The sequence below is a fragment of the Gastrolobium bilobum genome, unplaced genomic scaffold (genome assembly GCF_033153095.1).
Source record: "Gastrolobium bilobum isolate Gb01-03AN ecotype WA unplaced genomic scaffold, APGP_CSIRO_Gbil_v1 utg8041, whole genome shotgun sequence".
Classification (NCBI taxonomy): domain Eukaryota; kingdom Viridiplantae; phylum Streptophyta; class Magnoliopsida; order Fabales; family Fabaceae; genus Gastrolobium; species Gastrolobium bilobum.
The window spans coordinates 556,759-577,233 of NW_026897652.1; the positions used below are offsets into that span (position 1 = coordinate 556,759).

The following is a 20,475-nucleotide window of genomic DNA, read 5'->3' on the forward strand; positions in this document are numbered from 1 at the left end:
ATTTCACACTTCTCTTAATTTTTTTCAATCTCAATTTAAATGTATACTAATATTTGTCAAACATTTTTTAGGAACTTATTTGTCTCCATATATAGATAACACTTGTCATAAATAAAATTGTTATTCCTTATTTTTTCTAGGAAGTACTACGATAAAAAAATGGATATCACAAAAATTTAATAACAAATGAAATACTACCTAATTGTAATAAAAAAATTATAACCTGGCGAGTCAACCCGCTCCGCGGCGGGTTAAAACCCTTTTTGACCCACTTCTAGGTGGGGCGGGTTGAAGTGGATTGAAAACTTCAATCCAACCCGTCCTGTTTTAGTAGGTTGACCCGCCGGGCTCAACCCATATTGGCACCTCTAGTTATAGTGTGAGTTGACCTGTCAGGCTCAACCCATATTGCCACCTCTAGTTATAATGTGGGTCCGAGGGGTGACATTTGATGAACGTATTTCCTTATTGGTATGGTTTCTTGAGCGGTAGGTACGGTGGTCCTTTGATCTTTAGTATAGGTTCAAATCACTTCTGTTCTTGTAATAGGTTTCTCTTTTGCCATTTTATGTAGCTAATAATCTAGAGTTAAAAGAACTCTTATGTTATTTGGTGAATTTGTAATAGGTTTCTCTTTTGCCATTTTATGTAGCTAATAATCTATAAAGTTAAAAGAACTCTTATGTTATTTGGTGAAATTTTAGATTAACCTCACTAGTAAAGAGCGGGCCCAAGAATAAAGAAAATAAGAATGGTTAGTGTTGCTAATATTTAAGTAAAATAAAAAAGAGATTAGTTAGTTATAATCAAATAAAGTCACACTCAAACAAACGAAAGAGAAGCAAGAAGCCAGACACGATACAAAACCCTCGTGTCTGGGAAGTGGGAAGTGCAACCAACAGCGTACCACCTGGGCTGTGTTATTCTCCCCTTTGTCTCCGTAACCATCATTTTTTAAAACCCAAATCAGCGAATCAACCTTCCTTTTTCTAATTTTATGTTCACAACAACAACAGTCTCTGTGTCACCAATGATTCACAATTCTGGTCACACAGTTTAAGGTACTTTTAATTTGCATATCCATTTGGGTGGTTTTATTCCTCTGTTCCGTCCTATTTATTGAGATGCCCTGCTCTTGCGTTGTGATAATGTGAATAAATAGTTTTGTTTTTGAAGTTCAAACTTATTATGTTGATTAACTCGTATACCTTTGATTATATTTTTTTTTTTGTTTTGATTTTGCTTTGTTTTCGGTCCTAGGAAATTGCTTTCTAGCTTTTAGATCTGATTTTCTGTCGAATACAGGCTTCCTAGAGAAATTGGAGAATGTTTCTTACCTTCGTTGAATTTTGTTAAATCTGCTTTTATATATGCAGTTGCATTTCTCAAAGCAAAGTGTGGATTCTGGTAACTACAAGTACAAAGGGCTTCATTTGTGTGCTAGTTATGCTTGTTATATTAATTTTTTATGATGTTTCGTTGGTTATTTGGCACTGCAAGAAATTGTGGTTTCATTCATGGTTGTCAAAAAGGATACATTTACCAGCAGAAGTTTAGTCTGGTGAACATAAAGTTGAAATGGGCGAAAGATAGAACATTGGATGCTGTTGTTGCTGGTCAGAGGGATCTTAAGGCAGCTGGGTTCCTTGTTTCGATTATTTACTCTTCTTCTGAATGCTGCCTTCCCATATACCATCTTTCTCACCATCGTGGACAACTTGGTCTTCCCCATGACCTTAAGCTCTCAGCCTTTATCAGAAGATATCCTAATATTTTTGTTGAGTCCTATTTTTTTGATAGTGGAGGCTCTCCTGTTCCGTGTTACAGCTTGAGTCCTGAAGCCTTGAAGCTCCACCATGAGCAAGTCAACATCCTTCAGCAAAATCAGTTGGAACTCAGGGACAGGTTATGCAAATTGCTTATGCTCACAAGAGATAGGATCCTTCCTCTGCAAACCATTGACCAATTAAAATGGGACTTGGGTTTACCATATGATTACCAGCATTCTTTTGTTCTGGATTACCCTGAAATGTTCTCTTTTGTTCGCCTCCCTGATGATCGTGTTGGCTTGAAATTGTTATTTTGGGATGACAAGCTTGCCATATCAGAGTTACAGAAGAATAGTTCTCTACAACAAAAGGAAGAAGATATAAACAATGAAACCTTAGCATTTCCAATTAGTTTCACCCGAGGTTTTGGTTTGAAAAGAAAATGCATGGAGTGGTTGAAAGAGTGGCAGAAACTCCCCTATACTTCGCCTTACATCAATGCCTCTCATTTGGATTCCCGTACTGATGTATCTGAGAAGAGGATAGTTGGAGTCTTTCATGAGCTTCTTCACCTTACACTTCACAAGCAAACTGAGCGTAAGAATGTCAGCAACTTGCGTAGCCCCTTCGCCCTACCTCAGAAGTTCACTAAAGTATTTGAGCGCCATCCTGGTATTTTTTACATTTCCAAGAAGAGTGACACTCAAACAGTTGTTCTTAGGGAGGCCTACAATGGCCAGGAACTCCTGCAGAATCATCCCCTTGTAAAAATTAGAGAGGAATTTGCAAGCCTACTGAAGAAAGGACTACTTGATAGGAGTAGGGGTGTACACCAAAAAAGCACAGATGCTAATTTGGTGGGGGGTGAGAAAGGAAGTTTGCATCACTCAAAAATCTAACCAGCTTAATTCTAAGGATAAATCAGATCCCATATTTTCTGAATATGATTCAGATGGCCCTCTACATAACCCTTGCTGATATATGTTAATGTGGTTTTGCTCTTTGCCATTATGTTAATGTGATTTGGCTTGGTGAGATTCTTGAAATCTGCCCTTGATGGGATGCTTGTATTTTACCGTTCACCAACCTTGTCACCTGTGAAGAACTGTTAATAACCAAACATATCAGCAGTGCCAGCTCAATATCGTCAGAAGATTAGTGACATGGGAAAGATAGACACGGGTACAGCCACAATTGAATTTCACTTCAAGAAAATTTTGTTCCAAAATCTCTTAAAATCTTTATGAGAATGAAAAATCTGTTTTAAAAATTATGAGCATCCTTTTGCAAACTGAGATACTTTTTCAGGGATTTGAGAGAGGTAATTTTGACTTCTTCTTTTTTTTCTCTTTAAACTCAGGTGTTTTTTCTCTTTATGTACAAGGTGAGGTTTTACTTTTATATCAATATATACAACAGAGCTCCAAAATTCAAAGATACCTGGCTGCTGTGAACCTCGGCTTTGTGCCACTTTATATTTTTGCCATCACTTGTGCCCGAAAGACAATTTTCTGTTATGAAAAAGAAACAAGAAGGTCCTACCAAATCAAAGAAAGGCAAGGTATCCTCAAACCAATAATCATTAACATAAGATGTGAATAGTATGGCAACTATTGTTTTATATCTTTCTTTGGAACAAAATGACAGATGAGCTGATGCGTGTCTCTGATGTTTTGAAAACCAGTCTTGTTCTTGAACTGGTAATGAGAGAGGTTTAAAGTATTAAGATCCTAATAAAACTAAACTGGAATTATGCATGTACCTTTATATCTTATAAATGTAAAAATCATAACAAGCATAATGATGATAAATAATATTTTCTTTAAATCGCCAGAGCTTACCATTGTCCATTTATGTTGAAAGATTGTTGAACCTTACTATTTTATAAAAAATTAAAGAGAAAATATATAATGGAGATTATTTCTCTCATGTAATAAGAGATAAGTTCTTTCATGTAATAGAAGACGAGCTTTCTCATGTTAAGAGACAAACAAAGTGAGTTTCATCAATTTTTATTTTTATTTAAAAAAAAAATGGCATATTTTTCGATGTAAGAGTGACATGAGAGAACAATTTCACGTGACATGAGAATATGATTTCAGTATATAATTTAGTCGCTCAAATCATCCTTACTACAAGATAGGGCTCTACCATTCATAGACCAGCAGGTGACGCGTGCTCTACACTCCAGCATTTGTCTCCCAGGTGACAACAAAATATGCAACGAGCTATTCTGATTTGTTATTTTTTTTGGTATTTGTTTTTTGTATGTTCTGATTTTACACCTTCGTTGCTTTGATTTTGCATTTGTGATTGCATGCATCTTGCTTTGATTTTGCAATTATGTTGGCCTTAAGGGTGTTAGCAATATTTTTTTGTAAAAACAAAAAAATTTTACACCCTGATGACTTAATCTGGTTCAGGTTTGGCAAAAACAAATTTACAAAAACCAAATTAAACTAAATCAATTGATTTTCATGGTTTAATTTTTTCTCTTCTTGGATCCGTCCTCTGTCCTACCAATTAAAAGATGGACGTGATTCAATTGTTTTCAGTTAGAATTTAACGCCATCCCTCTGTTATTGAAGTTTTCAAATTATTTTTTTTTGTTTTTTCTCTTCAGATGAGAGTTACAAAGTACTCATTCACTGCGTGAATCATAGAGGATTTGTACAAATAGAGCGCTTCACAACTGATTTATCATTTTCATACTACAATTTTGTAAATGATGGATCAAAATACTAATTCCCAATTTTATCAGTTTGACCAGCCACAGCCAGTCTAATTTCTCATCTCGTTGCATTTTTATAGAATTAAGGTCACCATTGGACTTTTAGAATATCAATTTGGCCCTCCAAATATTATTGCATCAACTTAATCTTTAAAAGATTGACAATAAAATAATTCACAAGATACTGTTCACTGAAATCAGATTACAGTTATTCAATGACAAAATTATCAATTAAAAATCAATTTAATTCACAAATCTTTTAAAGACCAAATTTTCAGAAAATAAGTCAGGAAGATAAAATTGGAAATTTACTCCTTTCTGTTACATCCAAAAGTAAACTTTTAAATAATATTAAGACGTAATCATTAAAGTTACATCTTTATATACGACGTTAGATTCGACCAGATGATTTTTGCCTCGTCTGATTCAATTGTTAATATAACATGCAACTGCAATGCATAACTGACATCTTGACACCAAATATTAAGAGAATGCTAAAGAGAAAAAGTATAAAATGAAAACCCATATGACATACATATTATACACCATTTGTGATCCATATATTGCAAAATGCAAACCATTCCCTAATGTCTGCATAGCTGGGGAAATAAGTTAATACATAAAACGATGTTAACGAGAATAAAGAACAAAGAAGCTGCAAATGAGGATAAACTCAGTGCAATCTTGTCAACTCTTCTACTCTCTTGCATAACTCCTCTACTGAAACATCCATTGCCTTGGAAATCTCATCCATCTTACTGCGGTTCAGATCAAGAAATGATTCAATTAAATCCCCATCCAAAAAATTTCTCGCTTCCACAGTTTTCTTCTCATTGTTAAATGACCTCCACTGCTCATGGCTGAGCCCTCCAACGCCCTTAATCACCTTCCTCAAGTTTGACTGAAGCTTCTCTAAGAAAAGATACTGCTCATTAGGAAGAGAGGCAATTACACCAATCACGCCATTAATGGTGCCAAAAATGAAAGTTGGAATCTGGCCCACGTCAGAATCTGGCAAGCGCATAACAAGGGAGCCGTGCCGGAACCGATTGACAAATTCTCCAAGGTGATACTCACCAACTACTTCAAGACGACCCCGTTCTTCATCAGTGGCACCTTCACTATTTTTCCGAACAGTAAAGAGATTGAAACTATTTTCTGAACCAAGGTATATGTCATCATCAAGGATTTCAACAGCTGACATCCAATTGGCGTTGTAGTCACGAGCTCTCTCCTCAATAGCGCCTTCTTCATGCTAATATTAAAGAACAACAATGTATCATTCCAAAAGAAAATCGAGTACTCAATATACAGAAAATCAACTATTCATCTGTAACAATAAGGAACACGACAGTTCAAAATTTAAGAAAACCAATCAGAAACTTCTGTCGTGCCTTTAAGAAAGAGAGAGAAGAAAAGGGAAACTGCAACCTTTACAATAAACTTCAGCATTAAGACAACTCAGGCTTACCTTATACATTAACAAGGAAATTGACTTCATCAGATCACCAACTACGATGAAATCTCCTCTAGTTTGCACATATAGTGCTAGGATGTGTCCATGATGTCCACATTCAGACTGTAATTCATGGGTACCATCATCCCGGAGCACCCACTTGTACAGCTGAATTTTTTGATTAATAGCAGCAAGCAATTTACCATTAAACGCATTCAAGCAGTAAACTGCTCCTTTTGTCTCCTTCTCAGCAATTAGCTGTAGCTTTCCGTCTTCAACAGCAAAAACAAGAATTCTTCCCTACGTTTGTTTTAAAATAGGCAAAATAGCAGGATATCAGAAGCTTTGAGCAGAACAATGCTGAAAAGAACACATATTTGTCAACTTTACCTTGCTTGGTTCATTTTCCTCTGGCAATACATAAGCAGTTCCAACACAGTAATACACGTTATTATCATCTGAGAAGGAGCAGCTAATTATAAAGCAGCCATACTCAAATGTATCAAGTGGATAAGTTGATATGAACTCAAAAGTCTGGTCATCCAGCAAGCGGACAAAGTGCATTTCAGATTCTTCAGCACTTGTTGGGTTGTATTTCAAACTACAAATAGCAAAGGTCCTGGTTTGCTCCTGATGGCAGATACGCCGTGCATGCTCCCCTAGTGGAATAGAGCGAATATGAAGTTTTTGAATGTCATCGATGGTGCCAATAGTGAGTTCACCTTCTTTTGCAATCGCCAAACTGTTGAAGTCATGAATAGTGGCTGAGTACCATCACCGTTAATGGATTTTGCATCAAAATGTATAAGACCCGGAAACAACATAAGGAGATAAAATTCTTGGATGTCAATCTAACAAAGACCAACATACCTGTCTGGAAAAGCAGCAGAGTTGAAAGGGCACATGTGACTCACTTCCTTCAGATTCACATTACTATAGAGTAATTTTTTGTTACTACTATAAATCACCGTTGGCCGATCAGATGCAGCAAAAACATGGGTTGTATTCTTGGATGAGAATGTCCGTAGAGTTATAGGTTGTGTCCCAAGAGAGACCTTTTTCCTATCAGTTAACTCACCAGTGCTTCTGTTCAACATAAAGTTTAAGAGATGGCCATCACCGAGGGCACATAGCAAGTAGGATATCTGGAGAATAAAATGAAAAAAGCAATATACTTTAGTAGAATTTTTGGAACTAGGAAACTACCATTAAACTTATGAAAAATGAGATGGAAGCTCAGCAATGTGTCAATTTAATCCTCGAACAACATTACAAAAATATTTAAAAGTGCAGGATTGTATAAAGATATTAATGTTGCTGATCTAGTATGTGCCCCACAACTGCTCCCGTGTAAAAATCCAATATCCCTACTCTAAAAATTGAACTTACAATGAAAGATATGAGCATTCCAAATCTTCATAAGGCATTTCAGAAACAAAATAACTAAGCAGAAAGAAAAAAAAAAAAAAAAAAAAAAAAAACCCATCAAATGAGATAGCTCAAGGAAAGCCTACCCCTTCAAAGGCACAAAGAAGAACGGATCGAGGTATTATCTCTCCTCCTAAATGCTCCTTTGTAATGAGATTCAGATCAGGAAGAGAAAAAATTCTAACACTTATGTCAGTCCACATTCCAACTGCAGCTAGATGACTCTGATTGGGGTTTTCACCAATGGGATTTATATCTAGGCATGAGATCTCATACTCCAGTTGGGTGTGCTTTACTTCCTGCAGTATGCCATCTCCAATTTCAAGGTAAACTAAATGCCCACCTCCTGTGGCTAACAAAACCTGTATCCAGTTATAACCATAATTACCAACTTGACTACAAACTTAATGTGTTGTAATAGCAAAATCCAACAACGGAAATGGTCATAAAGTAAAACTAAAGAAAAAGATTGAAGAAAATTCACTTAAATGGTAACATCTATAGAGCTTGATTGGATACCATACCAAAATAAATTGAGGAGATTCAGAAATAATATCAGAGGCCAAGTTATTCTGGGGTCCCAAAATTAATTCAGCCAGCAGGAAAAAAAAATGTTACTCTAGCCAAAATGACTTTTAGTATTTCAGTGCCAATTACTCAAAATTATTCAATGCCAATAACAAATATAAAAGTAATTCTTCCAAAATTCACTGCATTCAAAGAATTTCACACAAAATATATTACTTCGTAGTCACTACTCACTAGTCAGTAGCTTGAAGTGTCTCAGAATCTGGAATTCTCCTCTTTAAAGAGGAGTCTTTCCGTGGTGGAAAATCCCTTCAACTTTAAAGGGATTAAATCATGTAAAATCTGCATTGTCACTTGCGCATTAACTTTTTTAAGTTTCACTTTCCACTGTTATTGGATTACTTTTTTGTATTAGTCAAAAACATAAAGCAAAACAAATATTATAATATGTGAATTAAAATCTCAGAGCAAAAAACAAAAACAAATTTATCAGTACAAAAGATGAACATTCATATTGAATATCTATTACTGGAACTTCACTAAAAACCAAAAAGAATCCTCGGTGAATCCAAGAAAATGATTCTCTTAAGTATATAAAACATTGGAAGTAGGCATTTAAAACCAGAGGCCTCACAGAAAACTAACGCTCACTGAAAGCCTCTTGGCCTTCATGCTTGCAGAAGCCATAAAGTCATTGCTCAAAAAAATTCAAACAACCACTGACAAATATTCCATGACTATTAATTCAATATACCTTTGGCTGTCTTTCTCCTTTTATCTTAGAGTTAACCCAAGGTAGAACCTAGTATGCTTTACATTCTACTTTAATGATTATATAGTTTTCTAAACACAGTGCCTTTCTTCCAAATAGCACTAGCAGCTAGCTACTAGTAGAACAGATGCCCAAATCATATTAAAATTAATGATTAGAAGCTGTTCATGGATGACCAACTCTCAACATCCTGACAGAAAAGGTACATCAAAATAATCCCATGGGAAAGAGTGGGAGGAGGAATGTGACAGATTCAGTAATTCTGCTCTGCTTACAAATGCAAATTGATGAGGGAACCCATTGCAATTAGAAAACCACCATGCAAATATCAAACACAATTTTAAAAGATAACATTTATAGAGCATCATAATCAAACCTGAGTAGCATTTGCAGTAGCTACGTTTACTGAATAGCCTGATGGGGCATGCCATTCATTCCGGAGCTCTCTAGTTGTGGAACTGACCAGTCTTACAGAGCTGGAAGTGACCTGTTATGTTGGTTTATTAGCTAATGAAAGATTGCTGCCACTACACAAAATAAAATTAAAAAAAAATAAAATAGACATAGAAGAGTACAGCAGAATAATGTATGGCATCAACTTGTGAAGATTACTCATAGATAAATTGCAAAGATCCATGCAAGACTTAAGCATTCATAAGAAGCTTCGTGAATACACAAGAAGCATAATTTCAAACCTTTGTTTCTTTTAATTTCAATGGATTTTGATTCTTTTTGTTTGATTCAGATTATGACTTATCCATAATCTTTGTATTCTCCTAAGACTCTAAACAAAATTTCTTATATTATTCACAAAATAGAGGAATTTTATCAAAAACAAAGAAAATGAGCAGCAGCAGCAACAACTGAGCCTTATCCCACTTAGTGGAGTCAGCTACATGTGCACAAGAAAATAATATCTCCTTTGGATAGAAGATGATTTCATTTACATGAAACGTGACAACAAAATGGAGAATAAGATTTAACAAATTTGAAAAAAGAACAAAAAACACACAAAGAAACCGATGCATATATTTTGAAGAAACCCCTGTTAAAACCCCATGAACAAACGCCATGGCAGTACTAAGAAATCAGTCCTGTTTAGTAGATACAGGATACGAATTTTATTTTATTTTTTTAATTTTTGACAGGAAGTATAAGTTTATTAAAATTGAAAATAACAAAATATGACACAACACACTATACTGATATTTTGACTGTAGGTAATTTTTATGTAGATGTTCACAAGATTAAGCATACCATTAATCTTTAAAGAGAACAAATTAAAGGGGGTATACTTATTGCGATCAATATTTGATTAGCTGAGAATTGAAAATTTAAGAAAAGCGACCCGGTAGAATAATATAATAAATAGACAACATAATAGTAAAATTTTATTGTAAATCCATAAGGCAAAATAACTTTACAACTATGAATAGCTTTGACACATTTACATTTGGCCCATTGCGCATGGTTCAACCAATTAACGAATTGATTCAAGACATTTGGAGTCAAACAAAATTATGGCCCATTAAGCATGACTTGCATGTTCAAAGAAGCAGCAATTTTAAAGCTAACAGATTTCAACCAAATCCAAGTCCAAATGAAGCAACATTGTAAAATTTAATATTTGGGATGTGTTTTAAATGATTTCATTGTATTTATTTATTTATTTTTAGAAGGTATTTATTTTTATATTTATTTTGAGGATTTTGAATTTTGAATTGATTTGTAATTAGTCTATAAAATGGTGTTTAAGACCCTTATTGTAGTAATTTAATATTTTGTTATTTTGACAAACCTTAATTGAGAAATTAGTGTTTCTTTTTTATTTATCCAACTTTTTGTTTAGCCACATTTTCTATGCACTTTCGACGTCATTTGGTATCAGTGTACTAGGTTGCCTTCAACCAATGGCTGAACATAATTATGGATGGTGGAGTCGTGTTGGGAGGGACGTGGATTTGTTCTTAAAAAAGACAGACAATCACGTCAGATAGATACATGAGACATAGAAAATGAAGAGCTCGAAAGGCGGATCCAGGATTTGAAGCGACAACTTGTACAGGCACAGGGCAAGAAAATCCAAGTTTTTAAGTGACAGCTTGTGCGGGCGCAGAGCAAGAAAATTCAAAATTTGGAGAGACAACTTGTGCAGATACATAACAAGAAAATCCAAGTTTTTGAACGACAACTTATAGAGGCGTGGAGCATCAAAATCCAAGATTTGGAGCGGCGACTTACGCATACAAAGCTGGACATTCAATCCGAAGAAGGAATTGAATTAGAAGACACGTCTGATAATGGAGAGGACATCAATTATTTGAGGATTTTAAACCAAGAACATAATTGGGTAGTACAATATGGAAATCAATCCACTATTTAAGATATCGAGATGCAAATCAATATTACTGACTTTAAAGTTTATGATCATAATCCAGTTTATAATGATTATCTGATCTATGATGATAATTCAATTTATGATAATTATCCAATTTACAATAACAATTTAGTTCATGATGATTATTCAATCTACGATGATAATCCAATCTATAATGATCATTCAGTTTATGATGAATCTGATGGAGAATCAGATGATGAAGATCTAATAGAGAAAGAATTGTCATTTGAGTTGCCACTTAAAGATATTGATATGAATGAAGATGAAGCAGGATTTAGGGCGAATCTTTTCCTAGCAGGGGAGAATGATGCACTTATAGTCGGCCCATTGTGCATGGCCCAACAAATAAACGGATTGATTTAAAAAGTTTGGAGTCAAACAAAATTATGGCCCATTAAGGATGACTTGAATGTTCAAAGAAGCAGTAATTTAAAAGCTAACACATTTCAACCAAATTCAAGTCCAAATGAAGCAGCCTATTTGATTGTAATCTGATCGGCAAAAAAAGGAAAGTAGCAAATTTGATGTGATTTTAAATCTAAGATTTGAAATGTTTTTGATGATTTAATTGTAATTATTTATTTATTTATTTTTAGAAGATAGTTATCGTTATATTTATTTTTAGGATTTTGAATTTTGTATTGATTTGTAATTAGTATATAAAAGGGTGTTTAAAACCCTTATTGTAGTAGTTGAATATTTTGTTATTTTAATAATTATAATTGAGAACAAAGGTTTCTATTTTATCAAATCTCAACTTTTCATTTAGCCACGCTTTCTCATCAAGCTTTCTCAACATCCATCTTTCTTAATTTTGGTCAGAGTTGTAGGCATTAAATCAATAAAGGAAGAAAAGAAGAAAACCACCACTGTAGGAAAATAAGGTCAGAACTTACTTGTACAAGTTGATTGTGAATTGCGTCATGACAAAATAAAGTTTGTACTTGAGAACAAAATCCCTCAATCTCAGTTTCTTCCAGCTCATCCTCAAGATTCATTGCTAAGATTCGTGTTTCACTTATAAAACTCACAACCAAGAATGTGTCAAAAGGATCATCTGTTGAAGATCTTAGTGACCACATTCCTTTGATACCTTGAAGTTCTACCGATGCCTACATCAAATAAATTCATCAAAAAATTAATACTTTGCAAAGCTCATGTTGTTTGATATGAAGATTTTTTTTTCTTTTCCTTTTGATTGTGTCACTGGGTGCAGAGGTACCACACTGGGGAAAGAGGAAGGGAGCTGACCTGTTCATTGATCCCTATTCCATTACGGACAACACGAAGAGAACCATCCTTGTAAGCACCAGAGCAAGTTACAACCTGACCTTGGCCTTGCCTTTCAAGGTCTACCACACAGAAGTCTACAATTGGCCCCAAATTGACATACCTTTCCAAAACTTCCACATAAGAACCTTTTGCATCAGGTTGTAGATTTAGTTTTATAAGCTGTATGTCACCCATCAGAAATTGTTAATATGTCATATGCCTAAATATGGCAATAAAAGTAATCAGCTATGAACATGCCATAATACACTTCAAAGTCTTTAAAGCAGCATGACCAGAGCAAACAGTGAAGAAAGCAATCCAAATATTTCAAAAGCTACCTTATAAAGATTTGTTCTTGCCCTTCCTCTCTATCTCTCTAATATTACAGTGTAAAAATGTTAGAAGAAAAGAAAATATTATTAGAAAAAACTTGATTATTTAGGTGAAGCAGCTAAGAACAAGGAAGCAGTTCCCTCCTATATTGTCTTATGTTTTTAGTTTATTATTTTCATTTGCTTAGTTATGAACTTGGAATGATGAATATTTATTATGGGTTCGCTTTTTCTACAGTCAATGTAGATAACTTATCTACATTGAGCTCAAAACGACGTCGTTTTGAGGCGGAAATCAAGGTATTTTTGTAATTATAATTTATTTCAGGGTTATAATAGTCTTTTTCATTATAATTTTTAAATTTTTCAACTCAAAACGACGTCGTTTTGGGAGCAAATGTAGATAACTTATCTACATTCACTTTAGAAACATTAAAGCCATTTATTATACATATTGATACGGTTAAGGCTAAGAAAATGTTTGGTAAGAAGTATGAAAGGAGAAGAGGAGAAGACACGGGTTCAAAACCTCATGCTAATGCTGATGTCAGTATTGCTGAGCATTGATTAGTTAAGGAAATGGGTTAGGTGGTTATTCGGTTGGTGTCACACTCACTGCAAGGGACAGGGATTGTTAACAAATAAGAAAAAAAAAAAAAAACAGCTGGGAAGGACATTCTGGAATCACTTGGGATTTTCGAGAATTGTGACTTGGGAGGGAACCAGAGCCTCTCGTTTTTCTCTGGATTGGTGTCTGTCTTATGTCTGTAATTTTCCGTTGTTGTAATTCTCTCTGTTTCCCATTACAAACAGTGTGTACTGAGATTGTGTATCCTATTTTGATCCACATTTACCAATAAAATTCCAGAATTTCTTTCATCTTTAGGTTCAATCTTATCACATATGCTGTTACATTATGTTTGGGTAGAACATACTTTTTAAGTAATATTTCAAAAGTCTTTTTGAGTTTCCCTGAACTCGAGTTTAACAACCTTGTCATTTACTATAGAAACAAAACCATGCTCTGTACACTACATTTAGACCAGTACTTTCAAGAGTCCAAATTCTCAACATAATTAGTAAGCAATCAATCCAGCATAAGTAACAGACTCCATTTCATATAGAAATAATGATAAGTCTCATACTAGGTTCAAAACTAGTACTTGGGGTACTCAGAATTTTGGATAAAATTCAGTTACTAAAAAAACAAAAGCAGTTACTAAAAAAAGACTTTTGGATAAAATTAACTTTCATGTATATAATTCACACCATTGACATTTATAAAGTAGTTTTCAAGTTTATTACCCCACCTGAGAATCTCCATAACTTGAGCCAATGTAGACAAATGCATTATCAAGATATGATATTGTAGATGCAATGGAAGTCTCCCCAAGGGGCTCAATTTTGAGTCCTGTAACCCTACAAAATAAATGTACATGATAAACCATAAGATGCAGCAGTTAAAATATTGATTGATTGTTTTTTTAAGATAAAATAAGACTTTCTTTTCTTTTTTTCTTTTCTTTTAGTACACTTAAGACTTTCTTTAATAAACATATCTATGCATAAGACAGAGTAATAAATCTATTAAGCCAACATGGAAACAAGTGAATGAGTGATCGCGTACTTTTCTTTCTCATGGCTTATTACAAGTAGACTAAGCAACCCTGTATAGTCACCAAGTAAATATCTAGAACCATCAGGATCAACTCTTCCATAGGCTTTTGTAATTGACTGAAAAGCATATCATAAGGTATAATTAAGAGAAGTCCAAAAACCTGTGTCATATACATACAATTTGTGAAAATATAAATTCACTGCGGATGATTTAAATGGATGTAGCAGATACTATTATTTAGCATACTGGTCTGATTGGGATAGCTTTAAAAGCACTAGCACTGCAGTATACTATGGTTTCTTCTCCAATAATAAGCACACCACAAAGAGGTGGGGGAACTGGTATCAATAAATCAGCCCCATTATCAAGATTGTTCTGGGACCATGGACCCTCAACAAAATCTTTATCCTTCAGAGCAACCTCATATGTTTTAACATGACGAGCATCTTTGTTATCCTGTCAATGATGAAAAAACAATATTCAAGATTGTATGCTAAAAGCAGCTATGTTTTTAACCAAATAACATAAACGACATATATATATATATATGTGTGTGTGTGTGTCTCTCTCTCTCTCTCTCTCTCTGTGTTGTTGGGTGGGGGTGGGGGGGGAAGGGGGGGAGTGCATTGGGGGGCAGATATTTTCATAGATGGCAGAATCATAGAAACATTGAATAGAGATGTTATGGAAGAATATGAATATGCACAGAAATAAACTGAAACTACAACAATATATGTTAAATTAGAAATTTGAGGGAGTTCTTTGAAAAACCAGAGAAAGCATACGGTCTTATACTAATCACATGCTTACTGTAGAAAAATAATCTTTAGACCAAATGTAGCCAGGTCTCCATCGGTACAAAGATATGAACACTTAAACATAGTTCCCTCAAATAAAAATTTTTGGGTACACACACCGAAGGACCGTTTTAACGGCATGCTGCAGAAGGGGAGAGGAAATGTTCAGAACTGTTGTTCAGAGAACATACTTAACCAGATATCCAAATAGAAACTACTAAGAAAGAATTTCTCCCTGTTTGGAAAGGAAATGGAAGGATTTACAAGAAATCTCCCACAGGAGTGAAGGGCCCATACTCTTTTATCCACATTTGAAGATAAATGCAGAAAATCAAGCAAGAGCAAGAGCTGTTGTAAATTCCCTCGGTCCACCCTTCCAAACCAAAATAAAAGAGTGAAGGAAAGAAAATCAGCAAAACAAGATAGCAGCTCACAGAGTCTATTTGAAGAACTAATCAACTAAAAGCTCCAAAACAATAGGTAGAATAGAATTAGAAACCTGGTAAAGAACCACAATAGTTGGCTTAGAACAACCATAAAGAAATTTGATATCCAAAACTTGGAGCTCCTCAAGCCTGAAAACAAATGTATCATGATTTTAATAATTTATATCAGAAACAGAAACATAAAAAGAGAAACAAAATAGGGAACAAAATTACATGAAAGAAATTCAATGTTAAAGTATTTTTAATTTAAAATATATATATAAAAAAAACAGCTCAACTGTTTAAAAGTGTTGGTTAATTGTTCCTAAATTGGAAAAAGTTTACCAATAATTCCTTTTCCGTAATTTTCTCAACGAAGTTATTTGGCATCATCACACATATTCATGAAATAACTAAAGTACATATCTATTATGAGAGATAAATCGGAAGCATGCCTGGGCTTGGACTTAAAAGCTTATGTTTTTAGGACAGTTAGCTCTTTAAGATATATTACAACCATTACAAATTATATGTTGAAATTATACGGATTTAGGTAAAGGAGGAAGAAAAGAGAGAATAAAGACTAAATAATATGAAATTGGTATCCATTTGATGTGTTATCGTGTGATACAAGCTACAAAGAACTAACCCCTACTAGATTAGACTCCAAATCCTAATTAAATAAGGAAATAAATCATACAGATATAAGGAAATTATTCCTAAGAGATCATATAAGATACTCTAAACTATTCTAAAATATAATCAATTAGACATTTTTATATATTCTAACATTATATTTGTCAAATTTATCACCAAACTATAAGCAGTGATCTTCTTATCAACTACATCACTGTCAATTCTAGCATTTGAAGAATTTAAGAAATAATTTACACCCACATTTTTATTAATGTTCTCTTAAATAAGTAAATAATAAAGCTAGGTTTGTTTTCCCAGCACACCCATCATCCAAAATAACAGCAGGGACATAACGTAAAAGACATAAAGAATCACATCTGCTTACATCCATGACTTCATTCCACTATGAAACGCTACAGTTTTGTTAAACATCTTTCAAAAAAAAAACAGCTCAATAATATTTACATCCATGACTCCACATTACTATATTGAGCTTTAATGATTGGTATGCAATGACCAACTGAAAACTGATAACATTGAAAAAGAATCTTCCACGTTGTTCTGCTACCAATACTCAGCTTTTATCTACAAGGAACCTAGATGCTGATCCACCCATTGTAGTCAAGTCTTTTCAGAAAGACAAAAACTGAAACTATCAAAGCATATTTCTGCAGCCATTGCCACATGTCTCTGTTGTAGAGCTAAACAATCCAAAATATATCCACTTAGTTTGAAATTGTACTTCATTTGGAATGGAATTTATTCACTCGTTTCCTATTGAGTATTGACCTACATAGCCAGGTGAGCAACAGGCCAACTGACCAACTTTTGACCAAGTTATGTTACATGCAGTGCATTTTCTTTTCTCTTCTACCATATATACATATCGAGCATAATCATCAATAAAAGTCTTTCTCACAAAGATAAATGATTTCTTTAAGGAAGAGAACCAGAGATATTTGAAGCCCAAGGAAAATGAGGTATCTTAACCATCTAACTGGTAGAAAGTTTGGCTGTTAAACCATCCATTAACTAAACATAGATTAAACCAACAAATCAAAGTATATTCAAATTTCCTTCTGTTGTTTCAAATAAAGCTGTAACTAAATTCATTATTGACCCAAATCCGTGATGCTCCAGAAGCAGTGTCAACTTTTCAATCTCAACTTATATAAAGACATGACAATATCCAACATGACATAGATTCAAAGTTCATATTTACAAAGCTAGAACTGTGTTAACTGGTAATCATTAATCAAGGTCATAGACTCATAGTTAACTGGTAATCATTAATCAATGGTCAAATTGTACATAGAATCCATGTGTGGACAACCAAAAGAATAATAGGATTACCTAATATTAAATGCTTCCTTGAGCTGTCCTTTATTGTCAAAGGGAATAACCTGGAAGATCAATGAACAGTAAATCATTCAAATTGTTTAACATGATACAGAAAGCCAAAATTTATGGTTATTCTAATCTAATATTTTTGCAGGGTAGTAAATGAGAAAAAGTTACATACTTTAAACAAACCATCATACAAGTGGAGTCCAATCAACCTACAATCAGGATCAATAATGCCAATCTGCAGAAAGAGAAAAGGATAACTGCTGAAATGCACTGCACAATATTTACCTGATCCTAGATTAGATAAAGCATTGATGTTGTTAAAAATATCAGAACTGTATTACACTAACAAGTTTTATTAGTAGATAGAAGTGAAAAAATGTAAATACCTGACCGTTATCTGTGGGACGTCCAATACGATCGGAAACATCCCCCATCGCCCTAGATGACAATGACACAGTTAATTCAACAAGTAAATGAGATAAACATTATATCTCTACTAGGAATTTTAATTTATAATATAAAGAGATTGGAAAGCCTTACTGTTTCTTTGAGCTATTTTAGCTTACTATTTCATTTATTTTCATTTTTAGGGGGATCTATCTTATCATATATTCTTAGGGTTAAAGGTACACCAAACTCAAAAAATTTGAGTTGGGGATCCCATTATTGTTTTGAGTTACAATTCCCTACTTAACTCTAACTCCGAAAGTCCTGTTTGGGTCCCAAATGACCCAGTCAGGAACTATACAATTAGCAACGCAACGTCAGCAAAACATTCCAATCTTCATTCTTTATTGAAATTCCTAGCTTGTACACTTAAGCCACTGTACTCAAAACCAGGAAACTATCAATCATTAATCCCACTCTAAAGAAAGTAAAAGGGGCAGTCTAGTGAATGAGGCTTAGCCTGGGGAGGTCATATGAATGCAACTTACCAAACTACTAAAAATTTGCAATCCATAAATAATCCTGGTTATGCCTTCTAACTTCTACGGGATGCTAATTTCCTTCTTCAGAAGTCCAAACTCCTAAGAAAGAGGATTATTGCATAACCGAATTCACAATGGGATTGTTAGTAGAGCCACATGACATTAACCACCAGTTGACTGCTGGTATGGCCCTCACATCAATAATTGCTAAAGATTAAAAAAATAATGTTTAATTTCAATCTATAAAATAATCCTGAACGTAAGTCCATTCCTAAGGAAACAATTGCTGCTTTTTCATGCATACCGTGTAACAAGCTCAGAAGTCTCGGGATCCCATTGAAGAACACAGAATTTGTATCTTTCAGTTGCAATAAACAGATAGTCCTGTGCTTCACCCTGTTTGAGAGCAAAACAAGAAGAAGAAAAAGGATGATTTTAATGTAAGAATAAAACTAATACATTAAATAGCAATTCAACAAATATCGCTGGTTATTTTTATTTTCTCACATGAGGGCGGAAGAGTTCAAGTGTGGCAATCCTTCCATATATTGGCACGTCCAACACAGGCTGCAAAGAGAAATTCTACTTCAATAATCCGATTCTATTACATATTCATTCAAAGGGAATAATAAAATATTCCATTAAAAGGATTCAGCTCTAAAACAACTCATCCCGTGAGTAAAACAGTGCATTCAAAAGAGAAGAGAAGAGAAGAGAAGATGATACCTGCAAGCCTTGAGGAGAAAGCAAATGAATCTCGATGCGGGTGCATTTCCTGAATGAAAATCGAATTATTCACAATTAGAGAAAGTAATGAATAGAATTGAAATAAACGAACCCTAAGAAAGAGGAAAAAGTGAATGGAATGGAACGAGGGAATACGCAATAATGAGATTGAGGTCTTGAGGGCTAGTGAAATTGCCAACGCAGGAGTGAGTGACGTTGGTAGGTTTATGAGCTGTCACAACGTAGTTCCATATACTCATCCTTCTCTTCTCTTCTCTTCTCTTCTTCACTCTGAGCGCTGCTACAAAATACAAGCTCTCACTTCTTCTTACAATTGTTACTTAACCGCTTTGCTTCTTCGCAACAACCACCTCTCTCTCTCTCTCTCACACACACACACACACACACATCCCCTACTGAGTCGTTGCTTTGCGCTTTCGCTTTTGCCTTCAACGATAAGAGGTTATTTTTTATTGAGTAAATACCATTTTCGATGGTGATCAAATTTTATGACGTGCGCTTAGTTTTTAGTAAATAAAAACGTTATTTGTGATTTATAAAAAAATTTAAAGTAGATCTATTTTAGTCCTTTTAATGAATTAAGGTGGATCTTTTTTGAATTTATGAGGGACCATGATTTTAACTAAATGAATCCATTTTGAAGTTTTTAGAGACCACGAACTTTTTATTTGTTAGAGATTATATCGTAAAATTTACTCATAATCAAAAATGATGTTTACATTTTTTTATTTTATTTTATTTTTTTACTTTCGTTTTTTCTTTGTCCTTTTTCATTTGTTTCGCGCCAGCTAATTTTACCTCCAACGTCATCAAATGCCCGTATTCTGAAATTCTCATTTAAATAAAAGAGTAAATATTATTTTTGGTCTTCAGCAAATTTTACGATGCCTATTTTAGTTCCTAGCAATTAAAAAGGTCCATCGTGGTCCCTAAGAAATTCAATATAGACCCATTTAGTTGAAATCGTAGTCTCTCACAAATTCAAAAAAGACCCATATTAGTCCTAAAAGGACTAAATTGGATCCATTTTGAATTTTTTAGGGACCACGATGAGCCTTTTTATTTGTTAGGGATTAAAGCGAGCATCGTAAAATTTGCTAAGGATTAAAAAGGATATTTACTCTACATAAAAAATACTTCTGCTTCTCCTGTCTTTCTTTTTTTTCTTTTTTCTTTTTTCTTAAAATGCTTCTTCACACTCTAATATCGTGTAAAATCAATATTCAAAATACTGAGAAAATAAACTCGTGTCTTAATGAGCAGCACTTAGGGTTTGTATGATTATGT

At 34.1% G+C, this 20,475-nt stretch overlaps 2 protein-coding genes across 3 annotated transcripts; one reads left to right on the forward strand and one right to left on the reverse strand.

Annotated features, from left to right (window-relative positions):
- Window positions 1-840: 840 nt before the first annotated feature.
- On the forward strand, window positions 841-3,120 carry LOC133309022 (protein WHAT'S THIS FACTOR 9, mitochondrial). The gene is made up of 2 exons (XM_061509764.1): window positions 841-1,061; window positions 1,377-3,120. The coding sequence occupies exon 2, from the start codon at window positions 1,469-1,471 to the stop codon at window positions 2,666-2,668; it is 1,200 nt and encodes a 399-aa protein (XP_061365748.1). The 5' UTR covers window positions 841-1,061; window positions 1,377-1,468; the 3' UTR covers window positions 2,669-3,120.
- A 1,859-nt stretch (window positions 3,121-4,979) lies between these two features.
- Window positions 4,980-19,611, reverse strand: LOC133308987 (DNA damage-binding protein 1a). 2 transcript variants are annotated; one of them, XM_061509716.1, is made up of 19 exons: window positions 19,324-19,611; window positions 19,168-19,216; window positions 18,949-19,008; window positions 18,746-18,837; window positions 17,899-17,950; window positions 17,685-17,747; window positions 17,516-17,565; window positions 15,601-15,676; window positions 14,551-14,760; window positions 14,314-14,420; window positions 13,997-14,105; window positions 12,334-12,534; window positions 11,979-12,194; window positions 9,061-9,171; window positions 7,471-7,746; window positions 6,827-7,101; window positions 6,347-6,698; window positions 5,972-6,256; window positions 4,980-5,755 (listed from the first exon to the last, which is right to left on the reverse strand). In XM_061509716.1, the coding sequence occupies exons 1-19, from the start codon at window positions 19,425-19,427 to the stop codon at window positions 5,174-5,176; spliced, it is 3,270 nt and encodes a 1,089-aa protein (XP_061365700.1). In that variant the 5' UTR covers window positions 19,428-19,611; the 3' UTR covers window positions 4,980-5,173. The 2 variants fall into 2 exon arrangements, with proteins under 2 accessions (XP_061365700.1, XP_061365701.1); XM_061509717.1 differs by lacking the exon at window positions 17,685-17,747.
- Between the last annotated feature and the right edge of the window lie 864 nt (window positions 19,612-20,475).